The sequence below is a fragment of the Bison bison genome, unplaced genomic scaffold (assembly GCF_000754665.1).
Source record: "Bison bison bison isolate TAMUID 2011002044 unplaced genomic scaffold, Bison_UMD1.0 scf7180017864068, whole genome shotgun sequence".
In the NCBI taxonomy this organism is placed as follows: domain Eukaryota; kingdom Metazoa; phylum Chordata; class Mammalia; order Artiodactyla; family Bovidae; genus Bison; species Bison bison.
Window position 1 is genome coordinate 12,669,839 of NW_011494640.1, and position 26,432 is coordinate 12,696,270.

A 26,432-nucleotide genomic window follows, 5' to 3' on the forward strand; every position below is an offset into this window, starting at 1 on the left:
TTACCTTGAAGAGGCCATTAGGGGAGAAAATTAAAACCCCTGTATTACCATGAAAACCTCTTGGAATTTCAATATCTTGTGTGTGTGTGTTAGTCATTCAGTTGTATCTGACTCTTTGCCACCCCATGGAGTGTAGCCCACAAGGCTCCTCTGTTCATGGGATTCTCCAGGCAAGAATACTGGAGTGGGTTGCCATTCCCTTTTCCAGGGGATCTGCCTGACCCAGGGATCAAACCTAGGTTTCCAGCATTACAGGCAGATTCTTTACCATCTGAGACATTAGGGAAGCCCTTCAAAGTCTTTTTTTTTTTTTTCTTCAAAGTCTTAAAAGCCATCAAAAGTATGTTTTCCAAAAGACCTCCTTATCTGTAGCAAATGAACATATTTCTAAGCAAATGACAATGAATGAATATTTCTGAGCATGATGAGAAAAGAGAAGAAACGCTCTCATCCACATGGGTTTCCATATGGTGATTCATCTTATTTCTAAAACGGCATAAGAATTCTGCAGTGTTATATAAAAACGCGTTGGTTGATACGACCTAAAGGATCAAATGATCTAAGTCTTAAAAGTAACATTATTCACTAACAAATGGTCTGTTCAAGCAGGAAAAAAAAAATTATCTCCTCCAGCTCTATATGGGAAATTATTTTACACACTTGTCTCATAAATGTCCCAGCTGTGCTGAACAACAACTGTCACACTCAGTGAAAACACCACATTAAATTATTGTGATATTCAGTAAAAGGGTCTAATTATCTTTTAAAGCTGTCATTGTTTTTAAGCACATGAATAATTCTAAACATTTTCTTAACTTGTAAAACAATTTTTACCTTCCTACTTAAAGACACTTAAAAGGCTTATCATCACCTCCAACCTTACCCTATAGTCACCCACTGGATTTTTAGTTACCACAGATAAATATCAACATCTGTCACCATAAATAATATTTTACAGTTGCAAATTTGATTCCATTGTCAAAGAAAAAAATTTATTTAGAATATCTTTTCTTTCAGTGGGATGTTCTCTCGCTCTCTTGCATGTCTTCTAAGACGACAGTTATCTAAAAATGAGAGTTTCATTTTCTGGAATACCATACTTCCCTTTGTGTTCTTCAAATAATTTTCTCAGCTCCTCCATGTAGGTCTGATGCAACTCCTCAATCTGCTCTGAGGTTGGGTTCAGGGTCTGACGAACAGGGATTGGGCGGCCAACTGCAAAAAACAAAGAATGCATCATTAAGTAAGAAACCAAAACCACTCCACCACGGACTACCACCTCTAATGGGACAGCTCTAGAAAGATCTTCCAATCAGAAGCTGTCAGGCCTGCCAGCTCCCATCCCTTCTTCATTTCACTGGCTGCCTGCAGTGGTCACACCATCTCTTCTGGTGACAAATGAAGAGCCTTCCTTCTCCGCACATGCTGGATTGTCAGGGCACTGGTGGTTTTGACTTGGAGTCAAATGAACGACTGTGCTGCTGCAGCTGTGGAGTACAAGCACATGGCTGTGTGTGCACGTCACCAGCTCGCTCCCTCTGGTACAGCTGACAGCCAGACCACAGTGCTCTATTATCACTGCCCGGGGAAGTCTTGACTCATGAGCCATCAACCCTCTAATCTGGCTCTTTGTAATGTCATCCTAAAAAATGAAAAGAATATACATCTTCACTGCCACGAATCTGGACTAGAAAACATACCTAATCACAAGGGTTCCACTATGTGTGACAGCAGAAAACAAAACCAACCAAAAAACTTCATAGAGAAAATTATTAAATAAATCACAGACCATTCATTCAATGGAATTCCAGGCAGCAATTTTTTTTGAAAGCTGAAATAATATTTTTGAAACTATGTATGGTGACAGATACTAAATAGACTTACTGCGGTGATCCTTTTACAATATACACAAATATCAAACTAACACTTGAAACTAATCTGTTATATGTAATTATATATCTCAATGTAAAAAAATGAAATATATATGTGTGTTCACACACATATGCAAAAGTCTAAAATGCAGTAGGAAGGGGAAAGTTGCAAAATAATACAGCATAATCCTATTTATTGAAAATGTTCTATATCTAGGTGCATTATAAGCATTTAGTCTACTAAGAAAGTCAGCCAAGAGACACTGCTAGCCCTTACATGGAGGGAAGAAGGGAGAGCTGGGGACTTATATTTTATCTGTATTGTGTCAATTTTCTACAATGAGAAGGCACTAGTATTACCTGTATAATTAAAAAACGGATTAATTTTTTTAAACCTAACATTTATATAATAAATAACTTTTACCTCACTTGTCTCAGATTAAAGATTAGATACACGTGGCTCTGCCACCTGCTCTTCAGTCCTCTCTGCTGTGCATTGCGCCCTCTGCTGGCCTGATGCTGCTACTAAAGCCAAGAGCTGCAAATGTACAGGATGCTGCTGCTGCTGCTGCTAAGTCGCTTCAGTCGTGTCCGACTCTGTGCGACCCCATAGACGGCAGCCCACCAGGCTCCCCCGTCCCTGGGATTCTCCAGGCAAGAACACTGGAGTGGGTTGCCATTTCCTTCTCGAATGCGTGAAAGTAAAAAGTTTAAGTGAAGTCACTCAGTCGTTTCCGACCCTCAGTGACCCCATGGACTGCAGCCCATCAGGCTCCTCCGTCCATGGGATTTTCCAGGCAAGAGTACTGGAGTGGGGTGCCATTGCCTTCTCCAATGTACAGGATGGTCAACGTCAAAGGCTGAGCAGAAAACTGCTTATTACTTTTAGTCAGCTTCGGCATGAGGTCAAGTGGGGCTGTAGTAACAGAATGGCACTCGCAGGGCTTCCTTTGCCTACGTGGAGTCTCCTCATGCTACCTCCAAGGCTCAATCCATGTCAGTAACAAAGCATGATTAGTTAAAAAGAAACCAGAGAAAGAAGAAGTGATAAATAACAGTGAAAGAAGTGTGATAATAGTATGGGAGGTTAGGGAGTACAAGAAAGGGAATGATACAGACACAAACACACACATAGGTATCATAATGCATCATGTATTAAGATCTATATTTATATACAAGGTTATATATAATTTATCCATCCTGTGTGTGTGTGTGTGTGTATATATATATATATATATATCCTCACAGCAACATTAGTATTCCCAAATTCCTATATTTTTAGCTAGATATAGCCTCAAGAAGCTCATATAGAGTTTTCCTCGAAAGCGTGGATATCAAACATATATAGTAGGCAGCAGTCCTTTGTGATTCAACGTAACAGCATCACTGTCGGTTGTGGTTGCCTTTTTTCCCCCCAACATGGTTTGTGAGATCTTAGCTCCCCAACCAGGAACTGAACCCAGGTCCAGGGCAGTGAAAGCACCAAGTCCTAACCAGTGGGCCACCAGGGAACTCCCATGTCAGCTGTGGGTGAAATACAGACTAGGAGAGGCTGAAAACTGATGGAAACAGGAGCTGGTGTTGCACAAGAGGCACCAGGCTAGATCACATCCAGGGCTAACTCCCCAGCAGGTACACCCAGCTAGCAAGTAACTTCCTCTCTGACCTTAATTTTCACATGTATAGGATAAAAGTCATATAGTCAAAGCTATGGTTTTTCCAGCAGACATGTATGGATGTGAGAGTTGAACCATAAAGGCTGAGTGCCAAAGAATTGATGCTTTCAAATTGTGGTGCTGGAAGACTCTTGAGAGTCCCTTGGATAGCAAAGAGATCAAACCAGTCAATCCTAAAGGAAATCAACCCTGAATATTCACTGGAAGGACTGATGCTGGAGCTGAAGCTCCAATACTTTGGCCACTTGATGTGAAGTATCAACTCATTGGAAAAGACCCTGATGCTGGGAAAGATTGAGGGCAGGAGGAGAAGGGAGGGACAGAGGATGAGATGGTTGGATGGCATCACCGACTCAGTGGACATGAGTTTGAGCAAGCTCCAGGAGATAGTGAAGGACGGGGAAAACTGCCATGCTGCAGTCCATGGAGTTGCAGAGTCAGACATGACTTGGTGACTGAACAACAATAGGATAAAAGAATAGGTGATCTTGAGGCTTCCTTCTAGCTCTAAGGCTTCCTTCATGGCTCAGACAGTAAACAATCTGCCCGCAGTGCAGGAGGTCCAGGTTCAATCCCTGGGTCAGGAAGATCACCTGGCGAAGGGAAAGGCTATCCACTCCAATATTCTTGCCTGGAGAATCCCATGGACAGAGAAGCCTGGCAGGTTATAGTCCATAAGAAGGCAAAGAGTCGGACATGACTGGACGACTAAGCACACACACATTTCTAGCTCTAATCTTTATTGTTGTTTGATCCCCACCCACCCAAAAAAAAACTGAGAAGTTTATAGGCATAGTGAGAAATCTACCTGTAAATCTACTAGCAAATTTGTGGCTTCATAGAAATGGTTTGTTTTCTTGTGAAATTATCATGGAGAGAGATTAAATGCAACTGTTCTGGGTGGGAGGGGGGATTTATAGTGATACAGGGTCTACGTGGTCTAAGAAGATGAAGTCTTGTATTTTGCTCCTAGATTACTCAGATTGTTGTTGTTCAGTATCTAAGTTGTGTCAGACCCTTTTTGTGATTCCATGGGCTGTAGCCTACCAGGCTCCTCTGTCTATGGGATTTCCCAAGCAAAAATACTGGAGTGGGTTGCCATTTCCTTCTCCAGGCGATCTTCCTAACCCAGGGATCGAACCCACGTTTCTTGCATTGGCAGGCAGATTCTTTACCACTGAGCCACCTCAGAAGCACTTACTTCAATTAGGACTTGTGAATTCTGAATTATTGAATCCTATTTCCTAAAAGCTAGCCTATAGTTCATTTCAATCCTGTTCTTTTCCTACTAATAGTTTTATTATATTTCAAAGAGCTCAAACATGCCCACATACATTGAATTTATCATCATAAGACTTTTCCCTTTAAACTCTGATTGTGTTTTTCTTATTTAACCTGTAGAGAAAATGAGATGCTGAACATTTCCAAACTTCATATACACATACAGAAAAACAAACAGAAACAGACATACACAGAAGCCAAAGGGAATTAAGATTTAAACCCAACACTTTTGCCCCTCATTACTAAACTAGCCCAAAATTGGATTGGAGAGTAAGAAACCTTTCTAATTACTTTTTAGGGATAAAAACAGAGGTAACAAAAGAAAAACTTGCAAATCTGAGAAGCACCTTTGGAGCCCTAGAAGATCATAATTCCCACTTTCCAGAAAAAGGAGATTTTTACTACTAAGGAGAAGAAAGCTGTTTCAACATGAGACTGGGTTAGTTGCAGACTGCTGCATGACTCCCTGTTTATAACACAAAGGAAAAACCAGTTGCATCAGTTTATTTATAGAGATGCAGTTTTGATTTCTGGGTCAGAAAGATTCCCTGGAGGAGGAAATGGCAACCCACTCTAGTATTCTTGCTGGAAAATTTCATGGACAGAGGAGCCTGGTGGGCTACAATCCATGGGGTTGCAAAGAGTCAGACATGACTGAATGATTGAGCACAACAACAATCCCCACTTTATAATTAAAATTTAAATTAGGTTCCTCTTTCTTTCTTTCTATTGGGTTGGCCAAAAAGTTTGTTCAGATTTTTCAGTACGATGTTATGGAAAACCTTAAAGAACTTTTTGGCCAACCCCAATATTTCAGAAAAATCCCTTAGCTGTTTTATCCCTCACAGTAGAATAACTAATTGAAACAAAATGGACTACTTTTGTTCTCAAGTGGGATCCAAACCAGTTTTATTCAAATAAGGTACATTCCCTTCCCTAACTTTTTTTATAAAAAAAATTCAAACCTATAGAAAAAATAATACAATAAGCACTTGCATGCCCTTCCTCTAGACTCACCAATTTCAAACATTTTGCACACACACATACACAGTATGTATATAGATACACACATGTATTATTATTTTTGTTTTTGTAGAACCATTTGAGAATAAGTCATAGACATCATTGATTTGATCACGCTCATGCCATAAAGACAAAGAAAATTTTAAAAACAAATCCAGTTTAAAGTAGACTAATGAAATGTGAAAATTAAATGCAATGTATGATCCTGCTTTGGGAAAAAATATTGCCCTTCACCAAAACCCACAACTAAAAAGAAAGTGACTATAGCAACTGATGAAATTTGAATATGGAGTGTACACAGTTAATAGCATTTAATTGACGTTAAATTCCTGTACCCTACTGATACTATGAAAGAGAATAATCTTGTTCTTAAGAGAGATACATAAAAGTAATGAGGAACAAATGGTCATGTTGTCTGCTGTTGCTGCTGCTGCTGCCGCCAAGTCGCTTCAGTCGTGTCTGACTCTGTGTGACCCCATAGACAGCAGCCCATCAGGATCCCCCATCCCTGGAATTCTCCAGGCAAGAACACTGGAGTGGGTTGCCATTTCCTCCTCCAATGCATGAAAGTGAAAAGTGAAAGTGAAGTCGCTCAGTCGTGTCCGATTCTTAGCGACCCCATGGACTTCAGCCTACCAGGCTCCTGCATCCATGGGATTTTCCAGGCAGGCGTACTGGGGTGGGGTGCCATTGCCTTCTCCTGTTGTATGCATTTACTTAAATAGTTCAGTGATAACAATAGTATAAAGTGTATTTGTGATATTATTAGAGAGAGAAAAAAAATTGTAGCAAAAATGTTAACACACTGTGAGTCTAGGAGAAAGGAACATAGGAGTTCATTTTACTACTCATGAGACTTTTCTGAGCATTTGAAATTTTTCAACATGAAATTTTAAAACTTAAAACCAACACCTACTACAACACATGAAATTTCCTCTTTTAAATATCAAGTTTCTCTTGTATTTTACTTTCTTGCCCAAACAACTTTCCATCACATTACTGGTACTGGCTCTACAACTTGAACTTATTAGTAAATTGAGGGACTTTCCTGGTGGTCCAGTGGTTAAGACTTCGCCTTCCAGTGCAGGGGTGAGAATTTGATCTCTGGTCGGAGAAGGCAATGGCACCCCACTCCAGTACTCTTGCCTGGACAATCCCATGGATGGAAGAGCCCAGTAGGCTGCAGTCCATGGGGTCGCTAAAAGTCGGACACGACTGAGCGACTTCACTTTCACTTTTCACTTTCATGCATTGGAGAAGGAAATGGCAACCCACTCCAGTGTTCTTGCCTGGGGAATCGCAGGGAAGGGGCAGCCTTATGGGCTGCCGTCTATGGGGTCGCACAGAGTTGGACACGACTGACGCGACTTAGCAGTAGCAGCAGCAGGAAGCTAAGATCCCACAAGCCTCATGACCAAAAATCAAAAACATAAAAACAGAAGCAATATTTTAACAAAGTCAATAAAGACTTTCAAAATGACACACATCAAAAAAATCTTAAAAAAATACCACGCGTGTATGTTTGCTCAGTCATGTCCGACTCTTTGTGGACTGTAGCCCACCAGGCTCCTCTCTTTATGGGATTTCCCAAGCAAGAATACTGGAGTGGGTTTGCCGTTTCCTTCTCCAGGGGATCTTCCTGACCCAGAAATCGACCTCACATCTCCTGTATTAGCTGGCTGGTTCTTTACCAGCGAGCCACCTGGGAAGTTTATTTAAAATTTTTGTTACTACGTACTTGTTCGATTTTTGAAAACTTGAGAATTACAACCAGACAGGCCTAACTAAAGACTAATTTGTTGATTCAGAAATGTGTCTTGAGCTCCTACCCTGAGAGCACCGGGGACACAGCAGAGAACAAAGAGTAAAATCCCTGTCACCTGGAGCTCTGTGAGGCAGAAACAAGAAAAAGCAACATTCTTGCAAGGAACTGGGACTTTTTACAGCTGTTCTTGAAGCCTAAACTCACTTCCTTTTTCTCTCCCAGTTGTCATGATAGATGGGACATTGAAATCAGCTTCTCTCTACTACTGTGTGATAAAATACAACATATGTGAACAGTTTATTCGACTTTGATAAACTGATAATAACTCATAAAATATGTAAATGACATACTACTTCTGACACATGTAGAGAAAATACATGGCAGTTTCTTTATAAATTATGTCCAATGAGAATGACCCTGAAAAATCATATCATATCATTTCCCTCATATGCCCCCAAAATACCAATGACCATACTTTGCACATAAGGGATCAAAACTGACTAATATTATGACAAAAAAATGGAACCACTTATCTTGAAAAATGTAACTGCACGCTTATCTCAGTATTCCTATTACACTGATTAATCAACTGAACTGAACTGAATATTCCATTTGAGTTAAAAGCAGCATTTTAAAAAATGTCATGTGACTGCAAGAGAAATGCGAAGCTGTTACCACTGACAGCAGTGAACTCCCATTCCAAGGGAACAGATCTAAAGAAATGCTTGAATTTCACTTAATGGGCCATTCGTGGTGAAATTATTACTTCCACTTCATATGTGTATATAGTCTGGCTAATCTTGCTATTAGCAATCGACTCACCACTTTCTCCTTTTCCACCCTCCAAACCCCTTTTCAACCTCAGGAGCAATTATTTTCTTCCTCTGTTCTTCTATTAACATGGTCGTTACCCTCCTCCCCCATCTCAATGCCCCCCAAACCCAAACATGCCATTTTTAAAAGGAAAATCAGTCTGCGAGTGACTGCTCAGTTGATTTAGTCATGTCTGAGTTGGTGATGGACAGGGAAGCCTGGCGTGCTGCGGTTCATGGGGTCGCAAAGACTTGGACACGACTGAGCGACTGAACTGAACTGACCCTTTGCATCTCTCTAGACTGTAGCCTGCCAGGCTCCTCTGAGATTCTCCAGGCAAGAATACTGGAATGGGTTGCCATGCACTCCTCCAGGAGATCTTCCCAACTGAGGGATTGAACTCACATCTCCTACGTTGCAGGCAGATTCTTCACCCACTCAGCCACCTGGGAAGCCCTATATTAGAATACATATAAATATACCTAGTTGGGAACAAAATGCTTTGTGGTAGAAACTGATGCCTATGAACTAAACCTGATGAAGACATCTATTATACACAAAATTTCACAAGGGATTCTGATGTAATGTATTCAAAGACTTGCTATGTTATCATCTTCTAGTATAGAGAAATAGATTCATCACAGAGTATTAGGAGCGCCACTTCTAAAATTGGATTGTATTTGGAGTGCAATAACAATATTTTTAAAAATAGTGGGTTCCCATTCAAACGGAAAATATAATCATTTCATAAATAAAAGGCATACTGTAAAGGAAGGTCAAATAACATCTATAGGACTATTATTTTAGGAAGGGCTTACTCAAAGCTACTTCAGTAACAACAAACATTGCTCAAAGTAAGATAATCCTTTTGCTCAGTTTAACAAGCCTCCAGTATTTGATGTACATACCAACAGTGTGAATGGGCTTCCTATAGGGGATTAGGCCAAAATTGTATTGAAAAATTCCTCTGGCGTGGAACAGTGGCAAAGCAAATCCCATGATCTTCTGTAGTTTCTCCTGCACATTTCGAAGCCATGATCCTTCGGGGTTGCTAACTTGTTTAAATAGTTCATTTTCACCAAAAGAAAACACTGGCACCAAATAAGCACTGGAAATAACAAGGAGGAAGAATAAGCATTTTCAATGAAAAGGATTTAAATATTTCATTTAGCTCAGCTGACCTGCAACAGATTCCTCACAATTGTTTAATGTCCCCAAGCCTTCTTGGAGTGCTAAGTTTATGTTCCATGTATTGAAACTGAATTCCTAAAGTCCTTTGCGGAGGTACCTCAGCAGTCTTAGTGATTTGTGGAATTTTATTCTATAGAAAATCAAGGTTCCAGAGGTTTCTTTTTCATTTATGGTTTTGGCCATGGCTCATTTGTTCATTTGGTTGGAAATCTATACTGTGCCTATGAAATTTTGTATTTTGCTTGTTTTGCTCTTATAGACAAGTTGAATGGCTGGATGCCATGACACTGAGTTATCTTAGAGGGAAGGTTGTCTTCTATTTCCCACAAACATTCACATCTGGATTCATTGTAAGGTCAGTGATGAAGTCTGTCTTTAAGGGCCAGAAAAATTACTTCTTTGAATTCACTTAATAATGGGTTAGCTTCCCTGACCCAGTTGCCTGAAATGAAAAGCCACTTACCCATGGGTCAAAGCAATTTTCACGAATCCCTTCCGCTGGCGGATGAACAGAGTGAACTTTCCAGGATGGGCATCCAGGGATTCCTCTGCACCCCCGAGCACAATGACTGAGATGTTTCCACCTCCCTCTTTGCTTAACACGTGGGACACACTTTTCTTGGAAACTGAGACTGGCCCTTAGTGAATAAAACAAAAGGCGTTAACTAATTGTCCTTTAACATTCTTATCTTAAGAATCTATAGCAACAGTTCCCATCCTTTTTGGCATCAGGGACTGGTTTCATCGAAGGCAATTTTTCCATGGGCCAGGGGGATGGGGGGTGATTTGGGGATGATTCAAGTGCATTCAGACGGGTTCCAAATAGGAGAAGGAGTACATCAAGGCTGTATATTGTCACCCTGCTTATTTAACTTCTATGCAGAGTACATCATGAGAAACGCTGGGCTGGAGGAAGCACAAGCTGGAATCAAGATTGCCGGGAGAAATATCAATAACTTCAGATATGCAGATGACACCACCCTTATGGCAGAAAGTGAAGAGGAACTAAAAAGCCTCTTGATGAAGGTTCAGAGGAGAGTGAAAAAGTTGGCTTAAAACTCAACATTCAGAAAACTAAGATCATGGCATCTGGTCCCATCACTTCATGGCAAATAGATGGGGAAACAGTCGAAACAGTGTCAAACTTTATTTTTTTGGGCTCCAAAATCACTGCAGATGGTGACTGCAGCCATGAAATTAAAAGACGCTTACTCCTTGGAAGGAAAGTCATGACCAACCTAGACAGCATATTGAAAAGCAGAGACATTACTTTGCCAACAAAGGTCCGTCTAGTCAAGGCTATGGTTTTTCCAGTAGTCATGTATGGATGTGAGAGTTGGACTGTGAAGAAAGCTGAGTGCCGAAGAATTGATGCTTTTGAACTGTGGTGTTGGAGAAGACTCTTGCAAGTCCCTTGGACTGCAAGGAGATCCAACCAGTCCATCCTAAAGGAGATCCCTGAGTGTTCACTGGAAGGACTGATGTTGAAGCTGAAACTGCAATACTTTGGCCACCTGATGCGAAGAGTTGATTCATTTGAAAAGACCCTGATGCTGGGAAAAATTGAGGGCAGGAGGAGAAGGGGACAACAGAGGATGAGATGGTTGGATGGCATCACCGGCTCAATGGACATGGGTTTGGATGGACTCTGGGAGTTGGTGATGGACAGGGAGGCCTGGCATGCTGCGGTTCATGGCGTTGCAAAGAGTCGGACAAAACTGAGCAACTGAACTGAACTGAACATTTATTGTGCACTTTATTTCTAGTATTTTTACATCTGCTCCATTTCAGATCATCAGGCATTAGAACCCAGAAGTTGGGGACCCCTGATTTATGGCACTAGCAAATATTAAACAAAATTTCCTACACTGCTTATATTTGGAGCACTGTGTGGGTTTATAATTTTTCCATAGCCAAATCTTCGGTAATAGATTCCATCAATAAGATCTAACATTTTGGCAGGTGATGGGTTAGGTCTTTAAAATGTCACTTGATTATTTCTAGGTCTACCAGTTGTTTGAGTAAGTTGTGTACTGCTGAATTCTACAGACTGCATTCATATTGCATTTTAAGTAAAAGGTGTCTCCTGAAGTTGTTCAGTGCACAACCTGCACAGCTGTATGTGGTAGTCTTGATCATTACCCTGGCAGATCCTTGCTCAGAACCAAACAATATACCCTCCAAGAGGTTGCACTGATCTTCTGTACACCAATGATTTGTTTTCAGGTATTCTATATGGATTTTTATTTCTCAAGCATGGATTTATAATGTAAATGGTTTCAAAAAAATTCAGACATCTGACAAATAACCTATATCAATTGCTAAATCTGTGCATGGTTCCAAAATGTCTAGTTTGACTTTGGTAAATTGTTTAAGACATAAGTTATATAACTGTTCAGTCTTTATATGGCTTTCCCATGTAAAAATAAGTTTAAAGACTCCTTTTCAGATTTTAAAAGCACAATGTACTCTTGGAAGAAAATACTATGAACTCTTGAAGAAAAAGAATAAAGATGAAAACACAACAACTCGTGACCCATAATTCAGAGATAATCCCTTCTTAATGTCTTATTGTTTCCTTCCACTCTTGATTTTATCCTTGTTTTTTTTTAGTCATAAAAGAATGTGCTAGCTTTATCAAGACATAGCACTTCATCTCTTAAAGGAAATTACATGCTCATTTTACTGTGCATTTCTATTGCTGGGGGAATATAAAATAAGGACCGGATTCTGAAAAACCAGCTACTCTCTGCAGAGAAGAGGCAGAGGAGAGTGGGTTAGAGGGTAGAGAACCTGGGCAAAGAGGGGTGTGAACTCTCGTTGAGTTCAGGGCATGGCCATTCTGCTCCGTGTGCCCTGAATGGGCGCAGAGGCATCACTTCCACTGGAAAAGAGAGCCCCTTGGATTTTCAGACACCTGGCAGTCCTCTCTTGCCTCTGTCCACTTCTCAGTTTCCTCCTGAGTCTTCCCTTCTTCAGATCATGCTTAAAAGTTGGTATTTCTCAGGGCTGTTAGGGACTAAAGGTTTATATTCTTCCAAAATTCATATGTTGAAACTCTAATCCCTAATAGGATGGTATTAAGAGGTGGGGCCTTTGGGAGATAATTAGTGCACATGAGTGGAGGCCTCCTGAATGGGATTAATGTTTTTTTTAATATTTATTTATATGTTCTAATTAATTAATGTGGCTGCTCGGGGTCTTAGTCGCAGCACTTAGATCTTCAGTTGTTGTATGAGAACTCTTAGATGCAGCATGCAGGATCTTGTTCCCTGACCAGGGATCGAACCCAGGCCCCCTGCATTGGGAGCGTGGAGTCTTAGCCACTGGACCACCAGAGAAGTCCCAGGATGAATGTTCTGACAGGAAGAGGACAAACCTAGTTTGTTCTCTCTTTCCACCACGTGAAGATACAACAAGATGGCCATCTGCAAACCAGCACGTGAGCCATCACCAGACATCAGATCGTCCCAGCCTTCAGACTGCAAGAAATAAATTTCTAGTGTTCAAGCTATCCAGTCTACAGTGTTCTCTTATAGCGGCTGATGTCTTTAACCTCATCTCTCCACAAGGATTCAACCACCACTCACGTGTGCTGAGTTAGCCCAAACCCATCTCCAGGGAGTTTTACTCCAGAGGCTCCAGGCCTACACCTGCTGTTGCTCAAAGGACATCTCTACCTCAACAGCTTAGAGACACCTCAAACTCCATGCTTCCCAACCCAGTGCATGAAATTTTTCCACAAAGTTGTTTTTCTCCCAATATTATTTATCAAAGCGATTGGGACTATCATCTATCCAGTCCCGCAAGTCAGAATGTAGGTTCCTTCCATATACAGTCCCCTCTTTTCAGCCACCATGATCATTTATCACTCACTCGTTCATTCATTCATTCAAAAACACTTACTGCTACAGGTTAGACACTGTGCTAGATGCTGATAAGACAGTGAAATACAATTGCTGCCCTCATGGGCTGAATCAGTCACTAAATATTGTTGCACTGTGTGTGTGCCCAGTCATGTCCAACTCTTTGCAACCCCTTGGACTGTAGCCCACCAGGCTCCTCCAGGCAAGAATCCTGGAGTGGGGTGCCATTTCCTCCTCCAGGGTATCTTCTCGAGCTAGAGATTGAACCTGCATCTCTTGAGTCTCCTGCATCAGCAGGTGAATTCTCTACCACTGAGCCACCTGGGAACCCCAAGTTTTGTAGACTCTATCAACTATTTTTCATATTGATTCCTTGTTCTCTAGTTCCACTACCACAGCCACTGTGCCAGTTTAGCCCTTATCACCTGTCCCTTGATGACTGAAATAGGCCTTTTCATGTTCATAGTCTCCAGGCTCATCTCTACCTTATTTCCAAGCTGCTGCCTACATGACTTACTGTGCAAAATCCTATCAGGTCTCTACTTTGCTCAAAATCCCTCACCTCATGGCTAACCTACAAGAAAAAAAATCTAAAGTGTATATATTATAGATAAAGCTGCTATGATCTGATCTCAACTGCCTGCTCAGCCTTAATGAGTAGACATAAAGAAACATGAACCACATCGTGTACTCTAGCCAACATCTGCTGAGTACAGATTTACCAAAAGGCACCCAGAGGAGTAGCATGGACAGGGAACTTGCAAAGACTTATAGCCACAGAAATCTTGGTAAGAGTGAAATACCATCAGCAGAGGATTTCTGAAACGCAATGGGTTACTTAGGGCTTCCTAAGGTAGAGAACCTCAGTGGTAAAGAATCCACCTGCCAATGCTGGAGACATGGGTTCAATCCCTGGGTTGGGAAGATCCCCTGGAGAAGGAATGGCAACCCACTCCAGTATTCTTGCCTGGAGAGTCCCATGGACAGAGGAACCTAGCATGCTGCAGTCTATAGGGTCGCAAAGAGTTGAACACAACTTAGCGACCAAACAACAACAATGGGTTCCTTACTAAGTGAGGTCTGGGGCACATGGCTGTCTGTCTTTCCCCGCCAAAGAGGCAGCCACCAAGGCAGGTGCAGAGTAGAGAGGCAGCTTTGGACCAGGGGCAGTTCTAGGAGGCCAGTTCTATGAAGGGATGAGAACTCCCTAAACTTAGAGATAAGGACAGTCCAAACTTCCCCTGGCTACAAGTCTGGAAGTTTTTATTTAGCTTTAGGAGATTTCAGGTGACAGCAACAGGGAAGATCTCATGATGTCATAAGCCAGGGACAGTAGACCGGCTTCATCTCAAATGCCAGTTCTAGAAAGCAACAGTGGCTCCTCGTGGACAAAGACCCTATCCTTGGTTATTTGTGGTTGACATGGCCTTCAAGAGGGTATACCTTCATCTCTCCTGCCACAAATTTGCCACACCTGCTTCCAATTATACTACCCAAACTCACCTGTGGCTATACTTCGACTCAGCAAACAGTATAATGTAAATGGGGCTTGCCTACTGGCTCAGATGATAAAGAATCTGCCTGCAATGCAGGAGATCTGGGTTTGATCCCTGGGTCAGGATCCCCTGAAAAAGGGAAAGGCTATCCACTCCAGTATTCTTGCCTGGGAAATCCCATGGACAGAGGAGTTTGGCAGGCCACAGTCCATGGGGTCACGACTGAGTGACTAACACACACACATAATGTAAATATATTTCTGTGATTTTTTGAAATTAAAAAAAAAAAAAAACTTTTCCTTTTAACTTTCTTCCTTTTACAAAACTCTAACCCAGCATCTGCAAAAGAGGAAAGAGAAGGGATTTTTTCCCCCCCCCCCCGCTTAGTTCAGGAGATGGGGGATAGTGCGCCCTCTAGTGGCCAGATGCAGGCACAGCCTAAACTGGACACAGCCCAGGGTTATATGTGTGAAGGTCCATAAGCAGAACCTGGAAACCCAGGCAAGGATGTTCAGTGATTTCCAACAAGCTATCTAATGACAACAGAGAGTTGAGAAATTAATAAGAAGTAATCAAAACCTGGGATACCATGAGTAATTCTATCTCTGAATATGCTCTGATCCTGAAATTACAATTTTCCCAAGAGATTATCCATTTTTCATTATGTCCAAGAAATGCAAAGACAATAATAATTAACCTACACAATGATCATAAACATAAAGCTCTTTGTAGTTACTATAGCTCACGCTTAGTAAATTGGTCAAGTTGGAAAAACCAAGTAAATTGAGCCTCTTAAGTTGAAATAAGAGCTATTAACACAATCTCAGACTTCTGAGACACACTCATATAATATCTTTACAGAATTTTTACTGAATTTTATTCTCAGAATTGGGAGAATTATGGTTTCTCTAATCTGAAAGTCTTCCACTAATTCAGAGTAGCAGAGTAAAATTTCTGAGTCAAGTTGTGCTTAATCTGGGAGGAAAAAGACAGCAGATTCAGTGTGGCCATTATTCCAAGACACATTGGAGGGCATTTTCAGTTTCTAGTATTCATAAAAGCAGACATAGCACCTCTCCAAAGGTACCATTTACTACTTATTTGCTCCAAGCATGATTCTTTCTTTCTCATCTGGATACACAAAATGCATTCATTAATTTATGCTTTCATTAAATTAACATCTATTAGACATTCTTAAATCCCAGGTACTATGCTATATATTATGCTAGTTACTTGGTGAATTATGGGAAAAAAAAATACACAGTCTTGTGGCTCAGACAGTAAAGAATCTGCCTGCAGTACAGGAGACCCAGCTTCGATCCCTGGGTCAGGAAGATCCCCTGGAGAAGGAAATAAGGAAATGGCAACCCACTCCAGTATTCTTGCCTGGAGAATCCCATGGACAGAGGAGCCTGGCGGACTACAGTCCATGGGGTTGCAAAGAATCGGGCACGACTAGGTGACTAACACTTCCACTTCCTTTCTGTCTTCCTGGTGTTTCCAGTCCGGTGGGGGAAAGCAAGAACCATCCAAACAGCATATGAAGTGTGAGACAGGGATAAAGACAGAGTTGTACTCTGCTGCTGCTGCTGCTAAGTCGCTTCAGTCGTGTCCAACTCTGTGCGACCCCATAGACAGCAGCCCACCAGGCTCCCCCTTCCCTGGGATTCTCCAGGCAAGAACACTGGAGTGGGTTGCCATTTCCTTCTCCAACGCATGAAAGTGAAAAGTGAAAGTGAAGTCGCTCAGTTGTGTCCGACTCTTAGCGACCTCATGGACTGCAGCCTATCGGGCTCCTCCGTCCATGGGATTTTCCAGCCAAGAGTACAGGAGTGGGTTGCCATTGCCTTCTCTGAGAGTTGTACTCTAAGAAACCATAAACCTGGTTGGCTTGAGAGAGAACATTTTGTGTGGTCCTGCCACCCCAGAACACTGTGGAAACAGTGATCTGCCTTCACTTACCACTGCTCATCAGATATTCCCGGAAGAGCGGACACCGGAACCAATACGGCAGCACGTGAAGATAGGAGGTAAAGCCGGGAAACAGCTCCTTGAAGGCGGAATAATTTGTACAGAAGTTTCCAAAGGCTCCAACCACAAGCACTCCATGGGGGTGAAACCCAAATATGTAGTTGTGACTCGGATCCAAATCCCAGGTTTTGATGAGCTACAGTGCATTTATGTTGACATAAAAAAATAAAATGTTGCCCGATTAGTTTCCAATAAGAAACAAAAGGATGCAGTTCTACATTCAAGAGGAAATGGGAAACTTGACTCGTTTTAGTCTCCTGGGACAGTGTGTGTTAGTTTCTCAGTCATGTCGGACTCTTTGCGACCCTACTGATTGCCCGCCAGGCTCCTCCATCCATGCAAGAATACTGGAGTGGTTTGCCATTCCCTTCTTCAAGGGATCAGGGATGAACCCAAGTCTCTCCTGATCTAGGGATGAACCCAGATCTCTCCCATTGCAGGCAGTTTCTTCACCATCTCACCCACCAGGGAAGCCCTCCCTGGGGTAGAGCTGTATTCACATTTTTCAACTGTGTCCTGAGCCCTTCACATACAGCCTGCTAAATGTTGTCAATTTAGCTTAGACTCCATTTAGTAACTTGGGCTGAATTTCAGGCTCTCTTCCTCTAAAAAGGGAAAAGCTTGAAAAATATGTGATAAAAACACATTTGCATTTTTTTCTCAGCTCAAAACCATACTATGTAAAATAATTCTACTCACATGAATTGGAAAATAGTCCTTAAAGTACCTCCAAATGGCCCAGTTTCTGACCCATTCAGATCTTCTGCCTCCTTGCTCTGGGGTTTGCCAGTCAAAGTAAAGCCATGTCAAGTAAGGAAGGTAGAGGAACCAGTAGTTGTGTATGATCAGGAACACGATAATTCCGAGGCATACCTGTGCTGTAAGAAAAGGGAAGACCTCAGAAATTGGGATCTGTTAGAATCTTCCCGCTGTACATACAATCACTGGGTCAAGGTGTTGTTGTTGTTCAGTTGCTAAGTTGTATCCGACTCTTTGCGACCCCATGGACTGCAGCATGCCAGACTCCTCTGTCCTCCACTATCTCCCAGAGTTTGTTCAAATTCATGTCCATTGAGTCAGTGATGCAATCTAACCATCTCATCCTCTGTTGCCCCCTTCTCCTCTTGCCCTCAATCTTTCCCAGCATCAGGGTCTTTTCCAATGAGTTGGTTCTTTGCATTAGATGGCCCAAGGTAGGAGGACCTAATATTTTCAAAGTATGTTTAACTGAGCCTCAGTTCAACTGAGATAATATAACAAGACAGCAATGTATAGTATGACTTAACATTTCTTGGATGTATAGTATATGGCAACTTCTGTATTGTGGGCTTCACCAAAATATTTTTAAGTTTAATCCTCATATAGCCACAACATCATAGAAGCAGCCGGAACATTCCTAATGTAATTTTTTCCTTTTTTTCCTAGGCTTCAATTTCTTGATTTTGTTTTTTAAAAGTCTAGAAAGTAATTTTTCACAAAAGGGTATAATTTAGAAATGAGATACATGTTTTAGCTGTTTATTTTCACATATAGCTGTTTAACAACGTTGTATTTGTTTCAGGTGTACAGCAAAGTGATTCAGTCATATGTATCCGTGTCTGCATGCTTGTGCGTGCTTGCTAAGCTGCTTCAGTCGTGTCCTATGGACCACAGCCCACCAGGCTCCTCTGTCCATGCAATTCTCCAGAATACTGGAGTGGGTTGCCACTTCCTCCTTCAGGGGATCTTCCCAACCCAAGGATCGAACCCTCATCTCTTACATCTCCCACACTGGCAGGCAGGTTCTTTGCCACTAGCACCACCTAGGAAGCCCAATACTTGTGTCTATTCTTTTTCAAATGTTTTTCCTTTTTAGGTTATTACATAACATTGAGCTAATGTACTTTTTACAGTAGGGAAAATTGCAGCTTAGAAGGTTGAGTGAATTGCTCAAGACACACGAATTGTAAGTGGCTGACCCGTCTAAATTCAAGGTCCATTGTCAAAGCCCATGACCCTACCCCACCACCCCACTGCACCCCCAATGTGGAGGAACTGTCGTTGACAAGACGGATGCAGAAGAGTTCCTACCTCAAGTGTTCACCTTGATTGAGCAGTTATTCATCATATGCCCACGTAAAGGGCACATTCCACTGAGAAACTTCATTTTCAGGAACTCAATTGCCAGAGATAGAAATAAAAGAGAAGAAACTCTGTGCCTTAGCTCACCTACTTCTTGCAACATTTCACGGCAGAGCAATTCTAATTATTTGTGCACCTAATGACGTAGACTCAAATAGATGCAGCAGGAACTGATAAAACTTGACCTGGGCAATAGGGACAAGAATATTTGCCTTTAAGTAATACATTAAGCTAAGCTACACGTTTTCTTCTTATGTCAATGCTGTGTCAATGCATGCAAAGTCGCTTCAGCCATATCTGACTCTTTGTGACCCCATGGACTGTAGCCCACCAGGCTCCTCTGTCCATGAAATTATCCAGGCAAGAATACTGGAGTGGGTTTCCGTGCCCTCCTCCAGGGGATCTTCCTGACCCAGGGATTGAACCTGTGTCTCTTATGTCTCCTACATTCAGCTGCATTGGCAGGCGCTACCACTAGCGCCACCTGGGGAGCCCATGTGTCTATGCTCTGTGTCAGATTTTTTAAAAAATTATAAAAACAAAAAGATATCAATGGGGAAGAGCACAGAGACTTAAAGCCTGGCACAGAGTAAATGCTCAAAAAATGCCAGCCATTACTACTACTCTAAGGAGTAGCATTGCCTCTTTCTTCTTTATTTTGTGCTGAGTCACTAATCTCAGGCTGACTTTATCTCCCAGCTCCTGTCCATTCTCAACTTTGTCCCAGTGGTTGGGATGCCACACCTGCACTGCCACAGTGTGACCAAAAAATTTTTAATAAACAAAAGGATAACAATAAGAATAATAAAAGAACAATGATGGTGAGAGCAGCTGTTTTGCCCCTTTCCTATTCGCCCAGTTCTGTTCCCTTCTAACCTTAAAAGAACCTAATTATAGGAATGAGATCACTAAGCCATTGAAACTAACTCTGGACTTAGGCTCTCCTGAATGCACACCATGCTTTGCCTCACCTGTTGATCCTTTCCCTAGATAAAAAGAAGTGGAAATGAAGAATTATACAGTTAACAAAATAACTAGCTCTCTACCCCCAAGCAATACTGCAGGCAGATCATACAGGCAAGATAATATCTGAAGAGTCAGCCAGCCTGTCCTCATGGAGAATGATGTAGAACTCAACCTCCTGCCTGGATGATTCACTGGGATGCTTCCCCTTCCCACATTTCCCCTTTTAAAAATCATCATGACTGAGCACAATCTTCAGAGCTGGTCTCTGGACACGAATCCACCTTCTCCCAGGTGGCTGGCTTTCCTTATGAAAGAATCTTTCCTTTCTACTGACACTTGTCTCTTGAATTATTGGCTTACCAGCTGAACCCAGGTTTGGTAAAAGTGGCATATACGAAAATTCCAAATAAATGTTAGTTATCAGCCACCATTAACTGTTTGAGACCTTTATAAATACCAGTTTCATATGGCTCAACCCAGTTTTTTATTTATTTCCCAGTGCTTATATTACCTTGATAAAAATTGTAAAAACAGGTAAATAAAAGGAAAGGAATATGACAAAACATTTACAATAGGTATCTCTGGGTGAGAAAATGGACTTTCTCTAGTCTCTCCTAAAAGTTCTTCTTTGGTTTCTAATTTTTCTAATAGCTAGCATGAATTATCTTATAATCAAAACTTCTTTTTAAAAATTAAATAAAGTGATTCCACTAAAGAGAAAAAAAAGTAAAGAAAACACTGCAGAATAAGTCTACTTATGTAAGAATATTTTCATCTTTAACATGATTTTATTAAATTACCATGAACAAATCTCATCAGAAAAACACTGTGAAAACTTGTGGAAGTTTATTTATTTGCATTAAATAGTGACCAGTGATCACTATTAAGAAATTATTAAAAATATTTAACTTGTATGGGTACCATTTCCACTTGTATTTAAGAAGTTTTCATTTGCCCCCATAAAAACTATTTCTATACTTATTTTAGCCATTAACATAGTATAGAGAAAGGAGAGAATTCAGAGGCAAGCAAATCCTTTAGCACATCACATTCTTTTCTTTCTTATTCCTGAGGCATTGTGTTTTAAAACATCAATCAGTGCCATCTGCTGAGTATAAGACTGCAATTTTAACATTCCTCTAATTTTTAAAATGCTTGCTTTAAAAAAACTTCACTTCCAGAGATTCTTAGGATGACGATGATGCTAAAACACAAATCTAAGAACCCCTCGAAGAATTTTGCAGCCTAGTATTCCTCATATGTGGGTCTGCTCCATACTGCCGTTTAAAAGTATTGACTTACAAGGATTCACACTTTTCTTGGTTAAAGATGAATTCATTATTGGAACTGTTTCTTTGCCTAATGAAGTCAAGTTATAACAAGGATTGAGTTGAAACCAGTCCCGTTTTCATACTATTTCAGAAAGCTTTACAAGCTGAAGGACAAAAGAAACATAAATAATTTGTAAAGCTACAAACTAAAAAGCACAAAGATAATCCATGATAGAAGAGGCATATAGTGTTCATGCAAGTCCAAGAATCTAGTACAAAGCACTAGAGTGAACATTAAAACGTGCTACCTCAAAATCTTCCAGATGAAGGGAGACTAAAACGATGTAATTTAATACACGTAGATTCCTTTGCTATAAAGGACATTAGTGGGGCAACTGGTGAAACATGAATAGGGCCCCTGGATTAGGTCATAGTTCAGTTCAGTTCAGTCGCTCAGTCGTGTCCGACTCATTGAGACCCCATGGACTGCAGCACGCCAGGCCTCCCTGTCCATCACCAACTCCTGGAGTTGACTCAAACTCACGTCCATTGAGTTGGTGATGCCATCCTACCATCTCATCCTCTGTCATCCCCTTCTCTTCCCACCTTCAATCTTTCCCAGCATTGGGGTCATTTCAAATGAGTCAGTCAGGTCATAGTACAACATCTTTGGATTTGGACACAATCACAGAAAACTAATCAATCTGATCACATGGATCACAGTCTTATCTAATTCAGTGAAACTATGAGCCATGCTATGTAGGGCCCCCAAGACAGATGGGTCATGGTGGAGCGTTCTGACAAAACGTGGTCCACTGGAGAAGGGAATGGCAAACCACTTCAGCATTCTTGCCTTGAGAACCCCATGAACAGTATGAAGAGGCAAAAAGATGGGACACTGAAATATGAACTCCCCAGGTTGGTAGGTGCCCAATATGCTACTAGAGAAGAGTGGAGAAATAACTTCAGAAAGAATGAAGAGGCTGAGCCAAAGCAGAAACAATGCACAGTTGTGGGTGTAACTGGTGATGAAAATAAAGTCTGATGCTGTAAAGAACAATATTGCACAGGAACCTGGAATGTTAGGTCCATGAATCAAAGTAAATTAGCAGTGGTCAAACAGGAGATGGCGAGCGTGAACATTGACATTTTAGGAATCAGTGAGCTAAAATGGACCCAAATGGGTGAATTTAATTCAGATGACAATTATATCTACTACTGTGGGCAAGAATCCCTTAGAAGAAATGGAGTAGCCATCATAGTAAACAAAAGAGTCTGCAGTACTTGGGTGCAATCTCAAAAATGACAGAATGATCTCAGTCCATATAAAGGCAAACCATTCAATATCACAGTAATCCAAGTCTATACTCCAACCACTAATGCCAAAGATGCTGAAGTTAAGTGGTTCTATGAAGACCTACAACTAACTAAAACCAAAAAAAGATGTCTTTTCATCATAGGGGACTGGAAAAGCAGGAAGTCAAGAGATATACCTGGATTAACAGGCAAGTTTGGCCTTGGAGTACAAAATGAAGCAGGACAAAGGCTAACAGAATTTTGCCAAGAGAACACACTGGTCATAGCAAACACCCTCTTCTAACAACACAAGAGAAGACTCTACACATGGACATCACCAGATGGTCAATACTGAATCAGACTGATTATATTCTTTGCAGCCAAAGATGAGAAGCTCTATACAGTCAGCAGAAACAAGACCAGGAGCTGACTGTAGCTCAGATCACGAACTTCTTATTGCCAAATTCAGACTTAAATTGAAGAAAGTAGGGAAAACCACTAGACCATTCAGTTTAGCTCAGTTCAGTCACCCAGATGCTTTGCAACCCCATGAACCGCAGTACGCCAGGCCTCCCTGTCCATCACCAACTGCCACAGTCTACCCAGACCCATATCCACTGAGTCGGTGATGCCATCCAACCATCTCATCCTCTATCTTCCCCTTCTCCTCCTGCCCTTAATCTTCCCCAGCATCAGGGTGTTTTCAAATGAGTCAGCTCTTTGCATTAGGTGGCCAAGGTACTGGAGTTTCAGCTTCAACATCAGTCCTTCCAATGGACACTCAGGACTGATTTCCTTTAGGATGGACTGGTTGGATCTCCTTGCAGTCCAAGGGACTCTCAGTCTTCTCCAACACCACAGTTCAAAAGCATCAATTCTTTGGTGCTCAGCTTTCTTTATACTTCAACTCTCACATCCATACATGACTACTGGAAAAACCATAGCCTTGACTAGATGGGCCTTTGTTGACAAAGTAATGTCTCTGCTTTACAGTAGAAGTGACAAATAGATTCAAGGGACTAGATCTGATAGAGTGCCTGAAGAACTATAGATGGAGGTTTGTGACATTGTACAGGAGGCAGTGATCAAGTCCACCCCCAAGAAAAAGAAATGCAGAAAGGCAAAATGGTTGTCTGAGGAGGCCTTAGAAATAACTATGAAAAGAAGAGAAGCGAAAAGCAAAGAATAAAAGGAAAGATATATCCATTTGAATGCAGAGTTCCAAAGAATAGCAAGGAGGGATAAGAAAGCCTTCCTCAGTGATCAGTGCAAAGAAATAGAGGAAAACAACATAATGGGAAAGACTAGAGATGTCTTCAAGAAAATTAGAGATATCAAGGGAACATTTCATGCAAAGATGGGCTTGATAAAGGACAGAAATGGTATGGACCTAATAGAAGAAGAAGATATTAAGAAGAGGTGGCAAGAATACACAGAAGAACTGTACAAAAAAGAGCTTCACGACTCAGATAACCATGATGGAATGATCACTTACCTAGAGCCAGACATCCTGGAATGCGAAGTCACGTGGACCTTAGGAAGCATCGTTACAAAGCTAGTGGAGGTGATGGAATTCCAGTTGAGCTCTTTCAAATCCTAAAAGATGACGCTGTGAAAGTGCTGCACTCAATATGCCAGCAAATTCGGAAAACTCAGCAGTGGCCACAGGACTGGAAAGGGTCAGTTTTCATTCCAATCCCAAAGAAAGGCAATGCCAAAGAATGCTCAAACTACCACACAATTGCACTCATCTCACACACTATCAAAGTAATGCTCAAAATTTTCCAAGCCAGGCTTCAACAGTACGTGAACCGATAACTTCCAGATGTTCAAGTTGGATTTAAAAAGGCAGAGGAACCCGAGATCAAATTGACAACATCTGTTGGCTCATCAAAAAAGAGAGTTCCATAAAAACATCCACTTCTGCTTTACTGACTATGCCAAAGCCTTTGACTGTGTGGATCACAACAAACTATGGAAAATTCTTCAAGAGATGGGAATATCAGACTACCTGACCTGCCTCCTGAGAAATCTGTATACAGGTCAAGAGCCAACAGTTAGAACTAGACATGGAACAACAGACTGATTCCAAATCAGGAAAGGAGTATGTCAAGGCTGTATATTGTCACTGTACTTATTTAACTTATATGCACAGCACATCATGAGAAATGCTGAACTGGATGAAGCACAATTGGGAATCAAGATTCCTGGGAGAAATATCAATGACCTCAGATATGCAGATGATGTGATACTTATGGCAGAAAGCAAAGAAGAACTAAAGAGCCTCTTGATGAAAGTGTAAGAGGAGAGTAAAAAAGTTGGCTTAAGAAAAAAAAAAAAAAGTTGGCTTAAAACTCATCATTCAGAAAACAAAGATCATGGCTTCTGGTCCCATCACTTCATGGCAAATAGATGGGGAAACAGTGGAAACAGTGGCTGACTTTATTTTTAGGGGTTCCAAAATTACTGTAGATAGTGACTGCAGACATGAAATTAAAAGATGCTTGCTCCTTTGAAGAAAACCTATGACCAACTTAGACAGCATATTAAAAAGCAGAGACATTACTTTGTCAACAAAGGTCCATCTAGTCAAGGCTACGGTTTTTCTAGTGGTCATGTATGGATGTGAGAGTTGGCCTATAAAGAAAGCTGAGCACCGAAGAATTGATGCTTTTGAACTGTGGTGTTGGAGAAGACTCTTGAGAGTCCCTTGGACACAAGGAGATCCAACCAGTCCATCCTGAAGGAAGTCGGTCCTGAATATTCATTGGAAGGACTGATGCTGAAGCTGATACTCCAATACTTTGGCCACCTGATGTGAAGAACTGACTCACTGGAAAAGACCCTGATGCTAGGAAAGACTGAAGGCAGGAGGGGAAGGGAACAACAGAGGATGAGATGTTGGATGGCATCACCAACTCAATGGACATAAGTTTGAGTAAACTCTGGAAGTTGACAATGAACAGGGAGGCCTGGCATGCCGCAGTCCATGGGGTCTCAAACAGTCTGACACAAATGAGCAAATGAACTGTGGAGTAACAGAAATTAAAAACAAAAATAAACAAATGGGACCTAATTAAACTTAGAAGCTGTTTCACAGCAAAGGAAACTATAAACAAAGGGAAAAGACAACCCTCAGAATGGGAGAAAATAATAGCAAATGAAACAACTGACAAAGGATTAACTTTCAAAATATACAAGTAGCTCATGCAGCTCAATACCAGAAAAACAAACAACCTGGTCAAAAAGTGAGTAGAAGACTTAAACACATGTTTCTCCAAAGACGACAGTTCAGTTCACGCTCAGTCGTGTCCGACTCTTTGCGACCCCATGGACTGCAGCACACCAGGCCTCCCTGTCCAAAGAAGACAGATAGCTTAATATGGAAAGATGTTCAACATCTCTCATTAGAAAAATGGAAATCGAAACTAGAAATCAAAAGTTCTGGGGATGTAATGTATAGCATAGTGACTATAGTTAATAATATTGTATATCTGAAAGTTGCTAAGAGTAAATCTTAAAGGTCTCATCATAAGAGAATAAAATTGTAACTGTGTGGTGATGGACTTTAACTGAACTTGTGGAAATCATTTTGCAACAGAGAAATCAAATCATTATGTTGTATACCTAAAACTAATACAATGTTGTAAGATTGAAAAACAAGCACTTAACATTTATCTCAAGGAAAGAGTATTTGATTTCATGACTAAATGAAACAATTTGCTATTTTAAAAAATATATTTCAAGTGCTATTGGTAATAGTTT

At 41.1% G+C, this 26,432-nt stretch overlaps 1 protein-coding gene across 2 annotated transcripts in view; it reads right to left on the reverse strand.

Annotated features, from left to right (window-relative positions):
- Positions 1-250: 250 nt before the first annotated feature.
- The window catches only part of MOGAT1 (monoacylglycerol O-acyltransferase 1), a 30,211-nt gene continuing 4,029 nt past the window's right edge, over positions 251-26,432 (reverse strand). The window contains exons 2-6 of one of the 2 annotated variants that reach the window (XM_010837070.1): positions 17,887-17,891; positions 16,945-17,149; positions 10,084-10,258; positions 9,338-9,537; positions 251-1,215 (exon numbers count right to left, since the gene is read on the reverse strand). In XM_010837070.1, coding sequence (XP_010835372.1) covers positions 1,061-1,215; positions 9,338-9,537; positions 10,084-10,258; positions 16,945-17,149; positions 17,887-17,891 — 740 coding nt within the window. In that variant the 3' untranslated portion in view covers positions 251-1,060. Of the gene's footprint in view, positions 1,216-9,337; positions 9,538-10,083; positions 10,259-16,944; positions 17,150-17,712; positions 17,892-26,432 lie in introns of both variants that reach the window. The other variant, XM_010837069.1, reaches the window with a different exon arrangement.